General features: G+C 45.8%; 1 protein-coding gene across 8 annotated transcripts in view; it reads right to left on the reverse strand.

The window, feature by feature from the left end:
• The window catches only part of LOC117581107 (protein sidekick), a 79,932-nt gene that overhangs the window by 21,844 nt on the left and 35,860 nt on the right, over positions 1 to 22,228 (reverse strand). For all 8 annotated transcript variants that reach the window (XM_034268009.1, XM_034268008.1, XM_034268007.1 and 5 more), the window contains exons 3-4: positions 10,606 to 10,770; positions 1,163 to 1,339 (exon numbers count right to left, since the gene is read on the reverse strand). In XM_034268009.1, coding sequence (XP_034123900.1) covers positions 1,163 to 1,339; positions 10,606 to 10,770 — 342 coding nt within the window. The remainder of the gene's footprint in view (positions 1 to 1,162; positions 1,340 to 10,605; positions 10,771 to 22,228) is intronic.

The following is a 22,228-nucleotide window of genomic DNA, read 5'->3' on the forward strand; positions in this document are numbered from 1 at the left end:
TGTCAATCGCTAATTGAATTGCAGGCAAGTCGGCCCGAGGCCAAGGCTGTTTAGCCTCGCTCATCGTCAGCGTCGAAGATTCACAAGACATCCACAAGACACAACCCAACCGAACCCACTCGACTCGATCTATTTGGCATCTCTGACCTGGTGGCGACCCCACTCTGAGCTTTAAAGGTTATTAGTTCAGTTTAAGCGCACTCCTACAATTAATTAAGTGCTCAAGGCGTTGCTCGACTGCGTCGAGTCAAGCAGTCAAGTCAGTCAATGGCTCCGCGAGTCTGTCCGTGAGAGCCACTCCCAAGAAAGCCGCCCGAATGGGCGGCCATCATCATCATCATCATCGTCAACGCCCGTAAAGAAGGTCAACAGAGTGAAAGGGGGAGTGCCAGCAGCAGCAGCAACAGTGGAGAGTGCTCGTGGGTCGGTCTCATGCCGAGAGCTCGATTTATTAGGTTCAAGTAGTGGGGTGTACTAAGCACCCGTTCACACACACAAACACACACAAACACACACAAACACACACATGCAAGAGCTCAAGTGTCACTCACACTTACTTGACTAATTGTTCGTTACTTGGCTTCACCCTCAGCATCCCCCATATACTATCTCTCGCTCTCGCCCTCGCCCTCGCTCGTTCTTGATGTAATTAAGTTCGCATTAAAGAAAAATTAGCAGCTAAACATTCATCAAGTGTGTGTGTGTGTGTGTGTGTGTGTGTGTGTACTCCCCACCTAGGAAAATCTAGCTGGAAAATCGACACTCGCAAGGGTCGATTCATTCGGAAAGCCAATGAAACGGAGTGACGGCATCCAAGAAGGGCTGCTCTCGTCGGGTGGCATGGGGTTGTGTATTCTTAGGGGTATAATTGGTAATTCAAATTCCATTGTTATTACTGGATTGACTTGCTCCTGCTGCTCCTGCTTGGCACGGACTTAATGCCCGAAATGCTTCCACTTTTTGTTCAACTCTCTCCCATTTACATCTACGAATTGAAGGCAACATTTCGTTTGCGTTTGGGCTCTGTTCGGTGCTCCATGTAATGGATGTCTAATGCGCTTATGTGCTGGCCCTTTGGCTTACCCTTAACAGAATGGACCTATAAGCAAAAGCACACACACTGTGCCCCACTCCCACAGCCTCTCCCAGCCCACACACTTACAGGCCACTACAACGTCGCTCTTCTCGCTGAATATGGATCCGGCATCGTTCTTGGCAATGCACTGATAGCTGCCAGCATCCTCCCGCCGTGTGCTGTGGAAACGATAGAACTGACTCGACGAGAACTCGCCCACGGGCTTGCCGTCCTTCAGCCAGCGATATGTCGGCTGTGGATAACCTGCAACGAGAGAAAGGGAAAGCGAAATAACATAAATAAATATCATGAAATCAAATCAATTGAACCAGGGGGATGTCCAACCCCTTAAATAAAAACCAGCACTCAAAATGTTTCACTAAATTAATTGAAACGTTAAAGTGAGGTTTGATTTGATTAATCATTGATCAGGCAACACCAGGAGAGCTCTTTCAACGCCCATACCCGTACATGGAAATTGCATTCTCGCAAAACTTTCGCAAAAGCGATCAAATATAAAAAGAGTGAGAGATGCGGACACGCGACACGCGGCCAACAGTTGTTGGAGCAACTTCCGTTGTCTATCAGGGGACAGGTTCAGGATGGAGCCCGGAACTGTGTCCGGGAATTGGTAGCGAACGACAGTCGTCGCCGTCATTGTCGTATTCGTTGTCGTTGTCGTTGCAGTGCGGCAGTCAAGCATTTAAATTAAAGTTGATTTATACGACTCGACCGCCCGCCCGCCCATCAGTTTCGTCTGTCCATCTCCCTTTTGCGAAATGGAATTGCAATTGGAATGGCTAAACAAAAATTACATGTGAGTGGGCTCTGACCGAACTAAATGAAAGCCTGAATAAAATATGAGATCCACCTAACTGGCCCTGCCCCGTGCCGGACACTCGACTGTGCAAATCTCGACTCCACGATGCAACAGGATTCTGCAGCAGAGGTCGCAACGAGGAGGTCCCGCAAAACGGGAGCAGCAGACAGATTGGATCATCAGGCCGTTGCTGCTTTCAACGCGTTAGGAAGGCTTTAAGCAGGCTCGCAAAATGGGTCAAATGTGGGGCCTGTACCCTGTCCAATTACAGTAATCCAGCGGGAAATAATAACTGTCGAATGTAGTCGACTATTTTGTATCCTTTTGGGAGATTTTTGAGGTGGGAATTTTGCTACAATTAATGATGCCCATTCGATCTACTCTTAGGGAGTAGTCCCACCACTTACAGGGTATGTCTCTACCTCCTTCTCCCACCAGGCATCATGGATGGTGGCCCAAAACGTGGCCAATGGCAATGCAATTCTCTTCATTCAGTTTGCAGACAAAATCGAATTGAGCCCGAGTTGGAAGCGAAACTAGAAACTACAGGCCGAGAATAAGAATCAAATGGAAGCAAACTGGAATCAACATCAAGCTGAGAGCTGAGAGCAGAGAGCAGAGCGCCTGGGCAGAAGGACAGTCAGGCCGACAGGCAGACTGAGACGAAGATGGAGAAGCAGCCAAAAGTTTCCCCAAGTGTTGGCCCAGTAACAGCAGCGGCGGCAAAAGAGAAAAAAAAAGAAAAGAGCCCCAAGGATACAAAAAGACGAGCCAAGAGCAAAGGAAAGCTGCACAGCAACAAAAACAACAAAAAGTGAACCCGAAAAGAAAAAGAAGCAAAAAAAGCGAACCAAAAGGCAAAAGTCTATTTGAGCATTTTGGGCAATGACGCTGCTATAAAATTACAATTTGGGGAATTGTAAGGCAAACAGACAGACACACACACATTACACATGAGAGTGCCGTTAGTCAACAGCAAGCAGCAGCCAAAGTGTAAGAGAGAATAGAAGAGAAGCAGCAGCAGCAGCAGCAGCAGCAGCAGGGAAACAAACATTCTCCAGCGAAATGTGTCAGCGCTAAATCGAAGCGAAAGTCCAATAAGCAGAGACGAAGGCGATGGAGGGTGGGAGAGCGGAGTAGGTGGCGTAGGGAGAGGTATGTATGCACATAGCAGTAGATCCTACCTATTAGGAGAATACCCCGTAATTGGTTGTTGCCGGAATGAAGTTGTGCCATTTAACTGGCTGCTTCTTAGAGCTCAGAAGTTCTTTATGCAAAATGTAGATTTATGCATGAACTTATGTATTTCTATACATCTATGTAGTACCATCAAAATATGTGTTTTGAATAATGTTGATGCCTTTTGAAAGCTTTGTTTCTCTGGCTATAGGTACAGATTATAACTTATCACCCATCTTAGTGTGCAATTTTAGATGAAAACTAACTTAAAATAGTACCAAAAGATGCAAAAAATTAGCTCATGAAACTCAAAAGATGACAACTAAACATGAAAATGTATACCAATAGATTTTCGCCATTAGTAGAAATTCTACAGAAGAAATAAACATGAAGGTATTCGATTTAAATCGCAATTAAATCTGTATCATTATTTCATAAATATACCCCTTATGCCACACGACTACTGGGTACTAAAGCAAAAGGGCAGAAGGGCAGAAAGAACAGAACTGAAGCTGAAGCTGAAGCAGCAGCAGGACCCTACGGACACACACACTTCCACTTACAGCCTTCCCTGCATATATGCAAAAACACACACATGTGTGTGTGTGTGTGTGTGTGTTTGTGTATGTGTAATGAGTTTTTAATAACTAAACTGACAAAAATCCTTTAAGCCAAAGCCATACAAAGTCACTGTCACTCCAAACGGAGCAGCAAATGCAAAGGAAAAACCCAAAAGAAAAGGAAAGAAAAAAAAAACGCGCACCCAAGGAAAAGGGAAACGCAGAGAAGAAATTTACATTCTCTTGGGAAGCGGCCAAAGTCAATCAGATAGTGTGTCAGGCGAGGGAGGGGTGGGGCAGGGATGGCAGAGGGAAGTGGCCGCTTCTTTAAGCAAAATGAAACCCAAAATGGAATTGACAAAGAACAGAATTTCGAGCTAAAGATTCCATTTCCTATTCCTGCTGGTTTTCCCCATGCCGCCAGTCAGACATCTGACGCGACAGGGGGGCTGGGCTGGGCTGTCCCCCCGCCACAAATCACTGCTTCGCCCTTCAAGTTTGAGCAAATTTCGTTGATTCGCTTATCAATGTAGCCGGGGAATGTTATCAAGTGGCTCAATTCAATCATTCTGAAGATTTTATCCACTTTTCAGCCATTCAATTCACAGGAACGGAATTCACGCTGCACGTACACCCCCGCACACCCAGCGGCACTCCTTTGCTCTGCCCTGTAAAGTATGCTATGAAATTGTACATCTCGCAACAAGTCCTTGTTTTGTGGGCTGTGGTTTTTGTCAGCAGCCAAAAGCCACTCAATCAATCAGCCACGCAGCCAGCCAGACATCCAGTGAGACAGTGAGACAGTGCGACAGTCAATCGGTTAGTCAATCAATCAATCAGTCAGTCAGTCAGTCAGTCAAGCAAGCACCAGCAGGGCTCCCCCAACAGCAACACCAACTGCATATAAATAAATTCAATAAACAGGCAAGGCAATGCTACAAATTGCATTTTGCACTCCTCGCACCAGGCAATATCTCTGGAACTGGGGGATCTGAGGATCTGGGATGTGGATGTGGTTGTGGATGTGGATGTGCATCTTGACGTGGCCCTTTTGGGGGCACGCATAGCGGAAATTGTTTGAGTTGTGGCTAGAGCATAGCCATCGATTGAATCTAATCAATTGCATTTACACAGAACCAGAGCAGAGCAGAGCAGAGCAGAGACAGCGACGGAGACGGAGACAAAAACACAAACAGTCGAGACAGAAGGGAAAATGAGAACAGAAACAGAAACAGAAACAGGAACCGACCCAGACCTGGCTCTCAACCTCCTTAGCCCAGGACCGACGCCATTCATAACTCTGGGGGCTATCAGTGTTTGTCGAGCTCATATATACACACATCAGGACGGGGGCACCACAAGTCCCTATGCCAATCCGTCAGTCTGTGCGGCTATAGCCGTCTCCGTCTCCGTCTACGTCTCCGGCTCAACCTACACTCAATTCCCCCCGCTGGCAACCCACACGGTGCGTATACGTTATATTTACAGTCATTTCAACTTGCACGGGGCTTTTCTTTTGCGCAGAAACAAGCGGAAGGAAGAGCGGACTGAGGACTTTGACCTAGTATATGGCACACGGGCGCTGGGCTCAGCATGTCTGTAGCGAAAGTCTGACATAATCTGGTCATCCGGGTTCCCTCGTGGCTCCTACTCGAAAAGGAATTGATGGCACAGACAGCCAGCGAGTGCAAAGCAGGGGCGTATGGGCTTGAGTGCAATTTCACTGTAATTAAGTTTGTGATTCCGATTTGTATTATGACTTAAAGCAGCTAATCCTTTCGTTTCTTCTCTCCTTCCTTTATATTCTCCTCAGGAACTTTATGTAATTGCAGCTACAAATGTTGTTTTCCTTTTCTTTTCCTCTCTGGAGTGATTGTTTTTAATTTTTCATTGGTTTGCTAGCTGTTCTGACACATCTTCAATTTTTCGGCTACACTCAGCGAAAAATGGTAGATTAAAAAGCCAACGAGGAACTCAAATAAATACTTCATTTATCTATGTCAAATATTTATTTCACTATTTCCACATTAAGAAGTAAGTTTCAGTGCCAAAAACTTGGCATAAAAGGTGCCTCTTTCCACTGGGTGTCTACGAGTGTTCTTTCTGTGTTGAATGTCTCTGAGCAATTGCTATTTCTGTTCCCGTCCTGTCGTTGCTGTGGCAGTCATGGCACATGCTTGCTAAATTATGCACAGTGCAATGCGCTGACGCCTTTTTGGAGCAGGCCAACAAAACAACCAAAAACAGTCAAACAACCAACAACAACAAGAGGCAGGAACAACCATCAGGCCATCAGGCCATCAGGCCATCAGCCAGGTGCACGCTTATACGGGATTGTTCACTGGGTTGCTGTTGCAAGTTGCAAGCAACAGCACAACAACACTCTCCCAGCGAAGCGTGGTGCAAAACTTTAAAAGTGCCTAAAAGCCTTTTTTCGCTTTCGTTATTTTTCTTCTCGTTTTTTTTTTTTTTTTGTTTGTTTGAGCTCTGCTCTTCTGCTCTTCGTCGTAGTTGTTATGCATTTAACTTTTGTCCCTTTACCATTGTTTACACATTTTGTTAGTCCACGCCCTTACCCCTCAGCCCCTCAGCCCCTTGCTCCATTTCTGTTTTGAAACTGTCCACCACACAAGCCTGGCCCAGCATTGGGTTGGCTTGGTCAAGGCAATTTCAATTTTGCTGCCACACGTTGCGGCTTAAGGTGTTTTGGTGTGTGCCGCTCTGCCGGATGGATATTCTTCTGTGAAACAATTTTTGGTGTGCACTCTAAAGGAGCGCCAGGATGCTCCAGATGGGCTAACTAAACGAATTATTATACACAGGAATGACTGTACAGAGGTAGCCACAAGGTCTGCTGGTAAATAATCTCATTGAGAATCATTTTCACTTGAAAATATTTCGAATCATAAATATTTTCGACTCTACAAGGGTGTAAATTCGCAAAGAAAAGTAAGGATTACTTTCATATGGCATACAGGCAACCATTATCACAATCTGTTCCTTAGAAGGTTATGCTTTTGAGTGCACTTCTGAAATAGACCAGATACAGTAAGAGTCTTTTTCTTGTCGTTTCTTCTCCGTGTTTCTTGTGGTGTATTTTTTACACAAATTTTACATTTTTGCATTTAGCACAGGCTTTCAGCATACTCCAGCATTTAGGCATAGGCATATAGGCATTTGGTTTATGGAAGAGTTCGCTCTTCCTCTCCCTCATCTCCCTCTTTGACTGCAGTCGAAACCGCTCTTGGACCTCCCCCCCCTTCGATAAGTTGCTGCTGGCAAGCGTAAACAAGAGGATTTTGAGACGGAGCAAAAGAGAAAACGAAGAGCAGCAGCAGCAAGCAGCAGCAGCAGCATCAAGCAGCAGCAAGCAGCAGCAGCAACAGCAAGCAGCAGCAGCAGCAGCAGCAGCAAGCAGCAGCAGCAGTAAGCAGCAGCAGCAAGCAGCAGCAGCAGCAAGCAGCAGCAGCAAGCAGCAGCAGCAAGCAGCAGCAGCAGCAGCAGAGGCATTAAAAGTAAGTAGAAAGCAAAAGGAGAACAACAATAACAGCAATCACAAAGAACAGTAGGAGCAAAGGAGAGCAACGCAGCAGCGGCAGCAAATACTAGAAAGTTCTTAGTACCCTTACAAATAAATCGTTTTCTATTTGATCAATTTCTCGACGAGGTTATTAAAGTTGACAAATTGAGCAACAAATAATGGTACGCAATGTACTTGTATGTATCTGAATAATTCACAAGAGAAAGAGATAAGTAGGATCTACTGGCCCACACTCCACACGATGCTAGTCCCTAAGAGATCGAAAATTATACATTTATTTCTCATTTGCATTAATCCGTGATACCCTCCGGGAGGGTATCCATACACATATAGTACAAAAAACTGCGACAGAAAGCTGGCACCACCAAAAACAATAGTTTGCAATTTTTTAAGCTTTTTTTTCTTACTTCCTCCTCGCCCCTTGTCTGAGCTCCTTTCAGCACTTCCCCTTCCCTTTTCGGCATCTTCTACTCTTTTTTTTTTCCACTTTCTGTTGTTTGTCAGGAATATGAGGAAGGAGAAGGGAAACAGAAAATGCATAGGATGAAGATGCAGTAGCAGGTTCGAAGGAGACGGCGGACTGAGGGCTAAGGGAGGAGAAACGCTGTAAGTAACCACGCACGCGACTGCCGACTGTGTCTCCCAGCCAACTCAACCACCAGCCTCCTCCATGACCAAGCACTTTTACCACTCATACCCCGCAGCCAGGAGTATATCCTCAATGTTTTACTCTAGCTGCAGCTTTGATTGGAAATGCCTTTGGCATCGCTGAAAGCCTATGAAGAAAATGGCAAGAAAGTTGATTACTCGGGCGTTTAGCTGCATTAATTTCCCATAAACGAAAGGACAATATAGTTTGAAAGAAGAAATAAGAAATATTGTCTGTTGTCTGTGGCATCCAAACTGTGTCACTGTGCTATGGGATATGGCAGATCTCAGCGTTGACCTGCACTACGGCTACTGGATATGTTTTTGGTCGAGATTTCCCCTTTTCATTCCCTGCGTGGATGCTGCTGCCATCTCTCCCTTTGATTTCTTATGTTGCTTGGTGCCTTTGCCGCTGAAAACAGCTTTGGCGACTTTTGTTCTTGCTGTTCTTGTTGCCTTATATAAAGAGTCTTTGTTGCAAGTGAATGCGCTACATTTGCGCGAAGCAACAACGGAAAAAAAAGGCCGACTGCTCCCTTCCCTTCGTCTGACTCACTCACTCTAATGCTGCCACATCACATCGCATTTCATTTTGTTGGCCAGAAAACAATTCCTTCCTCACACACACATTTTGCTTAGCGTTTTTGTGCCGCTTGTTGGCTGCTGGGTGGGGCATATTCGTTGGGCGCTGGCTAGCAGAGTCCAATCATCCATTCAGATCTCAAAATTGCACCTAAACTTAGGCACTTGGAGAGCATTTTTGGCAGCCACTGTGCCACAGCCGCTTTCTAATGGCTGCTCGTACAGGGTATTGGCATCGCTCGCTCACTCCTTTTCCTTGTTCTTGTTTAGTTTTCATGATTGTCGCGAAAGAAACGTTTGCCAGCGGTGGCAGAGTGTGCGGGGAAACTCGTTTTCACTTGAGAATCCATCGGAAAAAGTAGGCGAACAAAAAAAACATGCAGCAGCAGCAGCAACGACGGCGGACCTAAAGCACTAAAAAGGGAAAAGAAAAAAAAAGAGAAAGACTTCCCCATATATGTATGAAGACAGCCGCTGCTGTTAGTCAGCTGCTGTTCCCTGCTCCAACGTATCCCAATGCCTATCTCCACAGCTTTTTCCTTTCCTCCCAAGCTCTGGCTCTCACTGGGTGTGTGTGTGTTGACAGCTAAAACCGCCAAAGTGACTGCGAACGCGAACGTCAACGCTTGTTGCGGCATGTGTGACACAACGCCAACAACTGGGAGAACGACTGCCATCAACAACAACATCTACATCATCATCATCATCCTCATCATCATCATCATCATTATGATGTATGAACACCAAAGAGCAGCTTAAGAGATTCCCAGTTGTTTGTTTTTCCTGTGTGCCATTCTATGCCACGTTTGGCATACCCTTTCCGAGGGTATAGGGCGAGGATCTACAAGGCTCGATGTCTACGACACATAAAAGTGTATCTAAAGCTGCGACTTTTTTCTTTTGTTGTGGCTGCAGCTTGCCGCCTGCCGCTTATGCAAAGTGTGTGGCTCTAGGGTGACATTCCACAGATCCCCCCTACCACATACTCGTCGACAACACACAGGACACAAAGAGCCCTGTAAAGTATTCGTGTGTGGCAGATTGAATTGCTCAAATGTGCATCAAAACGACACACAGCACAGAAGCCAACGGGCATCAAAGTCAAATCTAAATCTTGGCACAACTGCTCTTCGCTCTGCTCTGGCAATAAGCTGGACACATGGACACGTGATAATTGCTGTTTTGGGCTAATTTCAGACGAGTTATTTATGGAAAACTAAGAGAGTCTAGTCTGCAAATGAAACTGAAATGAAAATCCAGTCTCAAAATCTGCCATGTTTGTGGTTTGCTTCTACCGGAATGTTAACCGGAAAAATACCAACAAATAAATGCTGATACGATTACCTTTGGCATCTTAAATAAGATGCCCGAGAGAGGCGTTCCCGGGTATATATTTCACGACTCATTTTTGCGAATCCGCTGGCCATAAAATACTTACTGCAGGCAGGCTTCGAGGGCTTCAAAGGGGAGTTGTGGGGCGAGTCGGGGAAGAGGGGCCGAAGGCTATGGTTAGAATGAGGTTCATAAAATTTCATTTTTTTCGTGGAACACACAGACTGTGGGCTGGCACACACACACACACACACACAATATGAAACCGATACTCGAAACTGTCAAATGCAGGACAAGGACGTGAACGAGAACGAAGCCCAAGAGAGGGTGAGGCCAGACCAGGAGGAAACATTACGTGTACCTGGAGTACGGTGCGGCCATTGTCCAGGCTCTTGCCAGAGCTGCCTGGCAACGCCCTTAAGCGCTCAAAGGATTACACAAGCGGCCGCTTGGGAACGGGACTCGAGACTCTGGACACGGGACACGGGACACGGCTGTGTGTGGGGGAGGGAAACCTCATAAAAGTTATTGTTTTTCTACTTCATTATCTTTCAAAAGCGAGAGCGCACACGGCGCCGTTCCACGAAAGAAAGAAAAAGTGTTTTCGTTTATGGTTTCATTTTACACCCCCCAGACCCAGCCCCAGACCCAGCCCCAGCCCCAGACCCACATCCAGACCCAGAGTCCAAGTCCGCGTCCGAGTCATAGTCGAAGTTGAAGTCACAGAGACCCAAACTCCGAATCCGGGGGATCCCCCGTCATTCGGCTTAGCTGTCAGGGCGCTTTGAGGGACAAGTGTTATGTTTAGCAAGGAAAAAGGACTCCACAGCAGCAGGTGGAAGGCAGAAGGAAACAAAAAAGAACTTACCCAAAGCATGGCATTGCAGGATCTTGGTGCTGCCCTCGCTCACAATCGACCCCGATGACGATGGGTGCGTGGTGAAACGTGGCGCCTGAAGTTGTTGTTGCTGCTGCTGCTGCTGCTGCTGGACCTGGACCTGGACCAGCTGCTGTTGCTGCTGCGGATTGGCATCTGGAATGAAAAAGATACAGAGAGAGAGAGAGAGTGGGAGGTTAGGTTGATGGACACTTTTAGTTTAAGTTGTCAATGTTGGTGGGGGGCTCAAGGCATTTGGGGAATTTGTTAAACTTAGGTCTAAGTAATTCTTGTTATGACTTTACCCGCCGCGCGCCTGTCCAGCGGGTAACAATTTCGGGCAAAAGTTTAGGCAGAGGCAGAGGTATTTGGTTCAGATCAAAAGGATGCTTTCAATCGTTAAATAAACGCAGGCCAAAAATGGTAACACAATCCCTGAATGATCCACCAGAAAGTGTTTAAAAAAAAGCAAAACAAAATACATGCCGTGTAAATAACAAGTAACGCCCATAAGCTGTGTACATTCATGCGAAAGTCAAACAAGCCAAAAAGTCCCTCTGCATATTGGCGATAAAATAACCAAAGCGGATTTCACTTTCGTAGATAATTCCCACACAGATCCCATAATCCACCCATGGAGTTGCATATTTTGAAGGTAAATATCTTTACATATAGTTTACAGACCAATTGCGGAGGAGAGACACTAGATTTGGCTTAAATCCGAGAGGCTTATAGATGGAAATATTTGACTTATGTATACCGGAGGCCGAAGTGCCCACTTTGGAAGCCCGAAACTGTTCTCCTACGACAGTTGGCGACATGGCAGTTGCATTTTACATTTTACATTTTACATTGTACATTTTACATTACTTATATTTTGGTTTTTTGTTTTGTTTGGTGCTCTTTGATGGTTTCTGTTTCTGTTTCTGTTTTCTGGACAGAGTAAATTTGGTTAGCGGAACAACAGCAAAACGGTGCGGCAGGAGAGGGCCACCGTAAAATGGAACCTTATTGAAAACGATGGCCAAAATATAACAATACCTCTGCATAGTATTTCATTTGCGTAAAAAATATCACATGTCATGTATGAATGTGTGTGAGTATTTTATTTTTGCACCTGTTTTTCCGTTTATTTGCATTTTTATTTAATTTTCAGACACAAATCGAAGCAAAAACTGAAACCGAACNAAAATAATCTACAAAGAAAAGGAGAAAGAGACGAGCGACCCCCGGCGGGCGCGGGGCGGGGGAGGAGGAGAAAACAAAGAAGGAGTGGGGGGGGGGGGGGGGGGGGGGGTGGGGCATCCACTGACTTATAACTGAATATTCAATACCCTTTCCCATCAGTAGTTTACCAGCGAACCTCGAGCAATTCTCGGGGATTCTCTTTTGCAGAATTCGCTTGTGCAACGCACGGGAAAAACTTTACAAATTCAATTAAAATTCCTAAACTGGTTCCCATGATGCATGTAACCTTATGGCGTAGGTGCCAGAAAACAACCAGAATTCAGGTGCCCCAGCCACACTAGCATTACAAACATTTGTGCACCCGTTTGTGGGATTATAAATTCGTTTTGCCGAACAATATTTTCTATTTTTTGGCCACCAAGGACAGGCACCAAGGGGACTGGCACAGTCCGGGCATATAGTAGTGGCAGAGTAAATTATTTTTATAAAATATTCGATGCAAGTCTGCACAGACACACAGACATATACAGACACAGATACAGATACAGATACAGATACACAGATGTGGTGTAATATTGACAATTATCAAAGGAGCGACAATTTGCATTCATTGCCAGCGGACAAATGTAGCTTAAATCGTGATGGAAATTGCTAAATTATGCAGGATATTTACTAGATAAAAACGTTTATGTATTCATAATAGATGCAGGATAAGGAAAAACTTTCAGCTGTGCAGTTGAATCTTTAAAGCAGGCAAAAACTGAACCTGCAGTTTACCTTCCATCCTAAATCCTGGTTGCTTGGCAACATTTTCCATTCATTTTCTCATACCAAATCCTAGTCCCAATCCCAATCCCAATGCGATTCCGTTTTGCGATTGTTGATCTTCTGCCTGTTAAATGTGCATTTTAGGAGTAGATTGTCGGCTGCCACCGAATGGGCTGCCCCATTCATTAGTGCATGCCTCAATGGAGGTACGCTGCGTCCTGCCCGTTGGATATTGGCTGTTCATTGTTGTTCCTGTTGTTCCTTTGAGCCGTTGTTTTGGTTTCAGTTCAAGCCAATGGCGCCTACAGCCGTAGGCAGCCACCGAAGGCGTTGTTGCCATGATGACCGGCCGTCCATCCATCCATCCATCCATTCATCTATTCATTCAGCCATCCATCCATCCATCCATCTATCCATCCATTGGTTTGGCAGGTGACCCACTCACACTCACACTTACACTGGGAAGCCTGAGATTGGCCTCCCTAGCACCTAGCTCCCTGCTTCCCAGTGTCCTGTCCAACCGTCAAACAAAGCAGGCGTTAAATTGCCAGCACGAAATTCAGGGGAATGTTGGCTGTTGGCTGTTGGCTGCTGCTGGCACGCTCTTGTCAGCGATGTTTGCTGCTGCTGCACTGCTGCTTCTGCTCTTGGTTTCATTTGCTTTGCTCTGGTCTCTGGGGTTTCTGCGGTTGATATTCTGCGCATGCGCAGCGACCGCGAATTGCATGGCTTCAGCAACGGCTTCCCATCCATCCATACCTGGCGGTGGGGGGACATTTGATATGCTATGACACTTACAGGTCTGACAACCTTGTTGCTGCCTCAACTGCAACACAGCGCCCCAGTCCCTGTCCCAGTCCCTGTCCCTGTCCCCTTGCAAGGCTGATGCTGCCACGACTAGCTCTAGCTCTGCTGTTGCCGCTGCTTCTGCTGCTGTTTTTAGTGATGCGCTCAATTTGCAACACGCACTCAAGTGCTGCAGGCCACTGACGACAGACAGGAAACTGTGTCAGCCTTAGTCTCATGCCGCATGCTGCATGCCGCATGCCGCATGCCTTATACCTCATTTCTCATTCCTTGGTAAAACCCTCTCTCCGGCAGCCCACGACACTTGTCCTCAGCATATTGGGCTGGGCTTTTGTTGCATGAATTTGTTTGCCCAATGCCTGCCCCTAGCCCCTGCCTCCTCTCCCTACTTTCATTCTCTGGCAGACAGGACATGAAACCCCAGGCAGGCGGATTCCCAAGTAACTTCCTCATGAGGCATCTCAAGTTAATGATAAAACAGCCGCACACACACACACACACACTTACACACGAACCCCTGTTGCGAGTGTGAAATGGGATAGTGATAGCATCGACCTGCCTGGCCTGCTCTGCTCTGCTCTACTCTGCCCTGCTCCTTTCAAGTGGATGATGCTGCAGCGGGTGACCAGAATTCCTGGGTGGGCCCAAGCAGCAAAGGATACGATGTGCCCACATAATAAGGTCTCCTAGCTAATGTTCCAATTACACTCTGGACTCGAGTGGGCTGCCAGTGAGATTTTGTGTAAGTTTCAGATGCAGATCAGGTCTGCATGTAGCCACTTCATAAATGTTTCTACAGTTGTTCGAATAAAGAGAAAAACGTCGCAAGATTCCTATTTCGATCTTCTGTTGGATCTGTTGGTTCAAAGCTGAAAGTATCTGGCAAATGGCAAGCGGAGTAACAAGTTATATTCCACTAACTTATTGCCAGAGTGCCCGCCTCGTTTGTTCGGCTGTCAATCAATCCCACTGCAGGCCACACACAAACACACAAACACAGTGCTCTCCCCCCAACTGGCAAACCCCTGTCAAGCCCCCCCCCCCCAACATCTGCATTCAAGTTTCGAGAGTCTCTCAACTAATTTTCATGTTGTCTGCACGACGAGCACGGCACATCAATCAAACTTTAACCCGCACAAACAATTCAAACTTGATGTCTTCGGTTTAGATATGCTCTCTCTACAGTCTCCCACTCCCACTCCCTGTCCTATCTCCCCCGCCATCTCTCTCTCTCTCTCTCTCTTTTCAGTCTACTCTTTAACCCATAATGCAGAGCTAGCAAATACTTTGCTGAAGTTAAAAATCAACAAAAATACAAGTAGTAGAAATGTGTTGGCTTGTGCCTGACAGTTTTTTTTTGAATGCAGATTCTAAGTATCGTTGAGGCAATGACTGACGACTGCAATCAATAAATTACCCGAATTAATAATGATATTTCTGTGCACTCGATCATCGAAGCCTCACAAAAATATTTTATTTAAATTCATTTAAGTTTATCGCTTATTTTTCGTTCTTTTGCTACTTATTCGAATTGAACTTTCTCTTACTTTCGTTACATCCAATGCCGGTGCCCCTATAAAAGGGCATTTAAATTTCCTTCAAATATATAAATACACTTATGGAAAACACGATTGACAGAGAATGCAAGAGGGAGAGCCAACGAAAGGGAGTAAATGAATGAGAGAACGAGAGGGCTGTAAGGGCAGTAAGAGAAAACAATTGAGACACTCAGAGAGCTAGAATCAAAGATAAATGGACAACAAATTTTCAATAATAATACAATTTCTCACCCCAAAGAAAAAATGAAAAATTATTTTAGTCTGGGTCAGGGGTACCACCAGTCGTGGCAAGGGCAACCGGCATGCCGGTGGTGGTGGAGGAGGGACTTTCGGTAATTATAGACTTCGAATGAGGTGCGGAGTACAGCGGGTGTGGTTTACCACTGGGGTTGTGGGAGATTTCCAAACTCAAGAAGCGAATAATTTATACAACAAAAAATACACACACACCAAATTACACCCCTCTGAATCCCACTTAAGCCGCATGTGACGCCTTAAATTACTTTTGAGCGTGCTGGCGGGCAAGGGAGTGGGATAGAAGATGTATAATACGATATGCGTAAAGAGAGGGAGATGGATGGATGTATGTACATGTGTGGTGAGGGTCAGTGTAAAAGAAGAGGGTGTCACCGCATACCCAGAGAATGTAAAAAATAAAATGAACGAATTCTAACCACTCCTACATACGCTTCATTCCATTAATTTTACTTCCCTTCCAGACAACTACGCAAAATGTTTGCAAAGCTCCACAAAGTAATTGTGGGTGGGGTACCTGCTGCAGCCGACATGCCAAAATGCACAGCAACAATAACAGCAGATCAACATACAGAAAGAAACTGCAACGCCAAGTTGAGGCAGAGTCCCGTTTGTTATGCTTTCTCAGTGCTTTGTGCTTTGTGCTTGCTGAGAGCCGAGGGGTGTGGGTCGCCTTCTTGTTGTTGTTGCTGCGTGAGAGCGAACGAAAAGCAGGTAGGCATTTCGAACAGAGAGAGCCACTGACTCGCGAACGCGTGCATTGGGAGAGAGCGGCAAAGCTCGTAGGTACATTAAAGATCAAGAGATAAGACAATTGCGACTGCAATGAACTGCGGCACCGATTTCAAGGCAACGAACAAAAGAAATGCAAGAAGAGGTTTTAAAGCCTAAAACTAATGGTCCAGCTCGAATGGCTATACCCTTTAGGGGCCAAGTCTAATAACTAAATCGAGAAGGGACGAACAGATCCACGAGAGAGTAACAGAAGGTGCCCCCGGCTCTGGAGCGCTTTCCCTGCTTCGTTTAATTTAATTTAATTTTATTTCGTTGCCAGCTGACGTTTTTGTCGTTTATCAAACGGAGGTTACCCACAGTACACCTCTGCTAACCCTCTGCCCGCCACTATTCTCTCTTTTTATCTCTCCTTCTCCCCTCGGGTGCTCACTCTTAGTTTGCTCTTTCTCCCTCTCTCTCTCGTCCTGACCAACAGCCGCCGTTGACACGTCTCATAAATTTCATGGCTGTCGCCGGTCCGTTGCCTAATCCGCGTTTTCCTTTTCCTCGCATCACACTTTTTCTCTTTCTCGCTTGCTCTCTCTCTCTCTCTCTCTCTCTCTCTCTTGTGTCACGTGAGAAATTGCACCTATCACTTGTCCTGCCCCCCTCTCTCGGTCACTCTCCCATCACAAGTTCCAGTGGAAACTGGCGCTATATTTATTCCTTAAATTCATTCCGTGATTTCATCTTTAATCTATTGCGACCATGTAAAATCACGTAATGGAAGGGAGGGGGATTTGTTCATGGGACTGAAGACATTATTCAATCGCTAAAATTTAAAATCCCCAGCGACTTTGTGACAATGCTCGGCATTGTCGCCAGCCCAAGGCAGCGGAATCAATGAAGCCCAGCAGCAACGACCAAAGATAAACTTCCAATTCGAATTCCCCCCCGTCTCTGTGGGGCATTGAGTCTATGCAAAGTTGGAATGCGACAAATGGCCAAATTGGGACTACCAAGAGAACTGTGACTAGACAACTCTAGACTCTGCTGCAAGGCCAACAACTACTGCTATAACAATCGCATGTTGCAAGCGAAGGCGAAACTATTAAAATGACATTTCCCAAATTCTTGGCACTTCCCAAATGCTTGCCGATAAAGGGGGGAAAGTGGGAAACATGGAGCCATGGAACACATACTTATGTACATAAATATGTGTAGCACATGTGCACGAGTATGTGTGCTGGTAGAAAGTCTTTGATAGAACTCGAAACTGAATTAGCTGAAGGAATACCCTTGGTGGGTGTATACATAAATTATAGCAGAAGTTTGAATGCTCTTAGAGGTGCAAAATGATTGTGCAAAAGATTCAATAAAGAGCATAGAAAACGTAGAAAGACAGCCACAGGATGGGATTAAAGCTATAATACACATGTAGAAAATTAGGAAAATAGTTTTCCACTCAGGAGGAACAATTTTTGGACTCAAGTGAGTTGTGAACAAAGTTCGATTGAGTCCAATCCGTATACCGTACACATGCATACGTACTTATGGACATGTGTAGGTATTGCATGACAATGAATTGGACCGGCAACTCGAACAAGAAAGTTCAAAAAACTTAAGTTCAGAGTTTATTGATTTTCACGATGTTTTCGTTCTTTTTCGCACAAGCTTGCAGCTGGATGGATGCCGCTGGAAGGCATTTAGTTTGCCATTTGACACAACAGCCATGGCCAAGAAAAGTGGTCGTTGTCTGAAGGAAGCGAGGCGGCAGCGGGGGCAGCGGGGTGAGGTCAGTTGTAGGAAAAATATACGAGTGTTGCCGGCATTGTTGCTGAAAGCCCAAGGCAAATGGCCATCGGCCCATCGGCCATCGGACATCGTTTTGTGGGCAAAGAAAGGAACTGTTACTGAAACTGCATCTGGGATAAAAATAACCAACGAACGATGTTTGCCTTCTTGTTTGTTGTCTCGATTCATAATGGACTGCGACAATCGAATATTTATCAATTGTTGGTCAAGGATTTTCTTGCCTCGAAACGGGAGCCGTATTACCATGGGAACAATATGGCAAAAGGAGATGCATAGGACATTGGTGCCTCGTGGCACATAAATTGTGTTGAAATAACTTTAAATTTCTCAGATCTTAGCTTAGGTTATCCAAATCCGTTGGCCTTTCTTGCCCCTGCCCCTGCCCCTGCCGCTGCCTGTGACCTCTCCTCTACCACTCGCACACATTTTGCATGGAGGCGATAATCAGTTGCCGGGCTACAATTAACAAAAGTGAAGTTTCCCCAGACAGTGAAATATTTTCACAGCTACGGGATGGGTCATGTACATACATATGCATATGTACATGTGTAGGCATCACTTGAAACTAAAGCATTTAGCCACATTATGTTCACTGAACCAGTTCCATCTGCACCACCATCAATGCTCCATGCTCTATGCTGCTTCGCTTGCGAGTGCAACAATTTTTCACCTTTAGATGAAAATTCGCACAGGAAACCTGTTTTTTCCGTCTTTTGCTCATGGTCTTGGCTCTTCCACATTCACAGTCTGCACTGGTGTGTGTGTGCTTGGTTGGCATGCAATTTTCTTTTAGTAGAGTTTAGCATGGCCATTCTCCTGCTTTTGCTGTCAAGCTTCTTTATCAGCTGCTGCTGCCATTGCTGCTGCTGCCCAAGACTCTCACTCTCGGGCTCATTATAAACAGGCGGTGGGGCAACAATGCACCTCAGTTGAAGCAGTAGCAGCAGCAGCAGCAGCAGCAGCAGCAGCTGCTGCCAGGGCGATGAAGGAAAGAAATATAGAGGAAAAATATGTGGAACACAAGCACAACACAAGACACAACACAAGACAAGACACAACACAGCACAACAAGAGAAGTGCATGGCAAATCCGCTAAAGAAAAGCCAGAAGAGGAAAGGCATTTGTGCCAAGCAGAACAGCAACAAAACATCTCGACACCGTCACCAGCTCAGCTCTCGGCATCAACATAAACATCAGCAACAACGAGAACAACGAGAACAACGACAACACGGAGAAGTAGAGAACGACATGACGGTGGACCGAGGATGGAGGAGGAAATCATTTGAGCATGAAGGACACAATCTGCACGAGTATATGGATCATATTTTTAAATTATGCTAACAAGGAAGTTCATTCACTCATTGCTTTGCTTTCCGAGGTACTTTACCGCACAGCACAAAGCGTAGGAGTGTCTCGGCATTCGCCTCAAGGGTCCTCCAATCCCTTGCAATTTATTACGAAATTGTTTGTAGTAGTACAATTAAGTATTTCCACAGTGATGTTGTCCCATATTTGGGATTCTTTCACCTTATTAGCTCTTGGGCCCATATTTGCAGCCTGGATTTTAAGCCTGGATTATAATTATTTATAATCGAATTACTCAAAACTTAACAGACTTCGGTACGAAATGAAGTTGAATCCCTTTGGTGCAGTCTCTCCTGTGGTTTCTTTCCGTAAGAGTTTTCATTCTTAAGTTATTTAAACGAATTCCTGGCCAAATCTTGGGTAATTTATGATTGCTTTGATCCGACTTAATAAAGCGTACTCCCGCAGCCATCAGGTGTAGAGAGATGGAGTATTCCTGCTTCCTGCCACTGCTGCTGCTGCCTGTGTTTTCTCTCTGTTGTTTATTGCGCTTTTATTTTAATATGATTTTCCAGCAATTGTCATTGTCTGTGCGCTGCCGTTTGGCCAGAGTTTTCCTGCTCCCATGTCGTGTCTGTCCCAGCGCCTCGTGTCCCTTTATTTATGTAGTTTCGTTCCTCTCCCAGACAAGCTCTCGCTCGCAAAGCTGTCGCTGTTGTCTTCTGGTTGGTTGGCAACACATGGAGCAACCTGCCCCCATCTTATTGCTACTTGGACACGAAACTTGGCAACGGACACACAAACATATAAAGAAGGGACCCTGCACCGCCCTGCGCCAGTGTTCCTTGTGCTTTAAGTAGTTTCATTTGGGATGGGTAACTTCTCCGAATTACGAGTCGTCGTGTGCATGTTACATATAAATGATTTTTCACTTTAACCTCTCCCATGTAACCCTGGCCCTTTTATTGTCCAGTTTTCATGTTCTTTTCTTGGCACTAAAACTGAAAATTAGCATCCGCTTTGATGGCACACAAGATTGAAACTAATAAAGTACAAATTATATGGAAGTGCAGAACCCTTTGGCATTGTTTGTTGCACAGTTTTGGATTTCGCAAGTTTCCCATAAGCGAACGGACCCTCCACTCCAACATTTACTTGGTATGCTCCAGTTGATTTTCGTTATTAACATCATTATTGGATTTCTTTCAAAGTTTACCTTTTTCTTTGGAAAGTTTTCGTTTTTGGCTACTTGTTGTTCCTGTTCTCTGTCTGCCTGTCTGATGTGTCTTCTCTTCCTGTTGACATTTTCATAGCCTCAAAAGTTTGCCTATTGTTCTTCCTTCTGCTTCCTTCGCCCTCTGCTCCTACACTGGCTGAGTCTTCTTCGGTTGCAATCAAGGTCGTGGCTGCAACTGAAGGAAGTTCGCCAGAGTGCGGCAAGAACAACATAATTAGCGCATTTCCTTCGAGCCACTGACAGTGGCAGCACCAGCACCAGCACCAGCACCAGCAGCTGCAGCCGTAACAGGAGCATCATCCGTGTCTGAGGAGCGTGCAACGCCTGGCTCCCCCGTTCTCGCCACTTAAGAGTGTCTGGCACTTCAAACACGCACTGCTCCCAGGGCAGGGCATGGCATGATAACGTGACATTGAAACAATGCCGGATTCAGCGTCGGAGATGGCAGCGTGAGACAATCTGCGCAGAGTGCATTTTCGATTCGTTGCAAGCATCGTTTGTGTGGCCTTTCAAAGTGCCATCGCTAGGGCCTGGCTCTTGTCATATGTAAGCTGTTCCCTTTCTCCTGTTCCCCCTGGTTATTATAATTAAGTTTTGTTTGCCACCGCTGAAGCGTAACACTCACTGGAGATGCGCCAGGCATTGCCATGGGAGCCACCGCCAGCTGCTGTGTGTCTGACAATTTACAGCTCGATTAACTCTCACAATTTGAGACGCTCGTCCGACTCAGATTTCAAGTCAAGACGGAAACGAAATGAAAGGGAAAAAAACCACCAGAAGAAGGAAAGGATGCAGAGGGAGAGGGAGAGACTGATAGGACATCGGGTCACCTGGTTAATCGCACGACTGGCAGCGGGGCAACAGGGCAGCGGGGCAGCGGAGATCTACATCAATTTGGGGCAAAGTGGACAGCGGCAGGACACGGACCCCGCCCACCGCTTCAGATGGTAGATGGATGATGATGGGTCGACAAATTGAAAAGAGTTTGGGACTCGAGAGTCTCCTCGAGGCAATTGAGAAATGCAATAATGGATGAGAGAGAGAGAGAGAGAGAGGGAAGGGAAATTCGAGAAGAAACCGCTAATTGAGCAAAGCAATTTATTTTTACAACGCCCCTCTGGACATTCGGCACCCAGCCACCCACCGCCCAGTCACAGACTACTCGAAAGCACCCAGAAGAGACCCAGCAGGAGGCAGGGGAGATGGCAGCTGGGAGCTGCAGGATACTCAAGTGCTTTGGTTTGGCTTTCGGAGAGTCCTGGAATGTTTGGCAAATATTGATGCAAGCAATTTGTTTAAGCTAAATAAGTTTAGCTCTTGGCATTTGGGGTGTAATCGATATTTAAACGATTCGTAGCCGTTTCGTAACCGTTTCGCAATGAAAAGTTTTCAAATTTTAACCGTTTCCATAGCGCTTCGAATTCCATTTCTGGCCATCTCCTTTTTAGTTTGCCTCCCCAGCATATTTGATATACATTTTCCAACTAACCGTTTCATAACCGCTTAAACAGACTCGCCGTGTCGAGTCCCAAAACATTTTCCATATATTTTTGTTAGCATTTCCTTTGGGGATCCTCTTGCCGTTTTGGTGTAACCGTTTCGAAGACGCCTTAAGCCCGCTCTCCCGTTTGTTTCCTTCGCTGCTTATTTCGCTTTTCCAATCACTTAGCTGCTGTTGCAAGTTGCCAGTTTTCGCACACACACTCGATAGATTTCAAATTGTGATTCGCGTTAACCCAATTTACAAAACGCAGCTTCCACTTTAATCGAACGCAGCTGGACCCCCGTGGTACCCCTTGATTGCCCTGATTTGCGATTTCGAGGCTCCACGGACTGGAATACCCTTCTTGCCTTCTTGCTTGACTGCCGCCCCCCATCAAAGCAAATTGCAATTGCCTTTGGATTTATAAACAATTTCACCAATGGGAACAGTGGGGAGCATCGGGAATACGAGCGGGTGGGAAGT

The sequence above is a fragment of the Drosophila guanche genome, unplaced genomic scaffold (genome assembly GCF_900245975.1).
Source record: "Drosophila guanche unplaced genomic scaffold, DGUA_6, whole genome shotgun sequence".
NCBI classification, from domain to species: Eukaryota; Metazoa; Arthropoda; class Insecta; order Diptera; family Drosophilidae; genus Drosophila; species Drosophila guanche.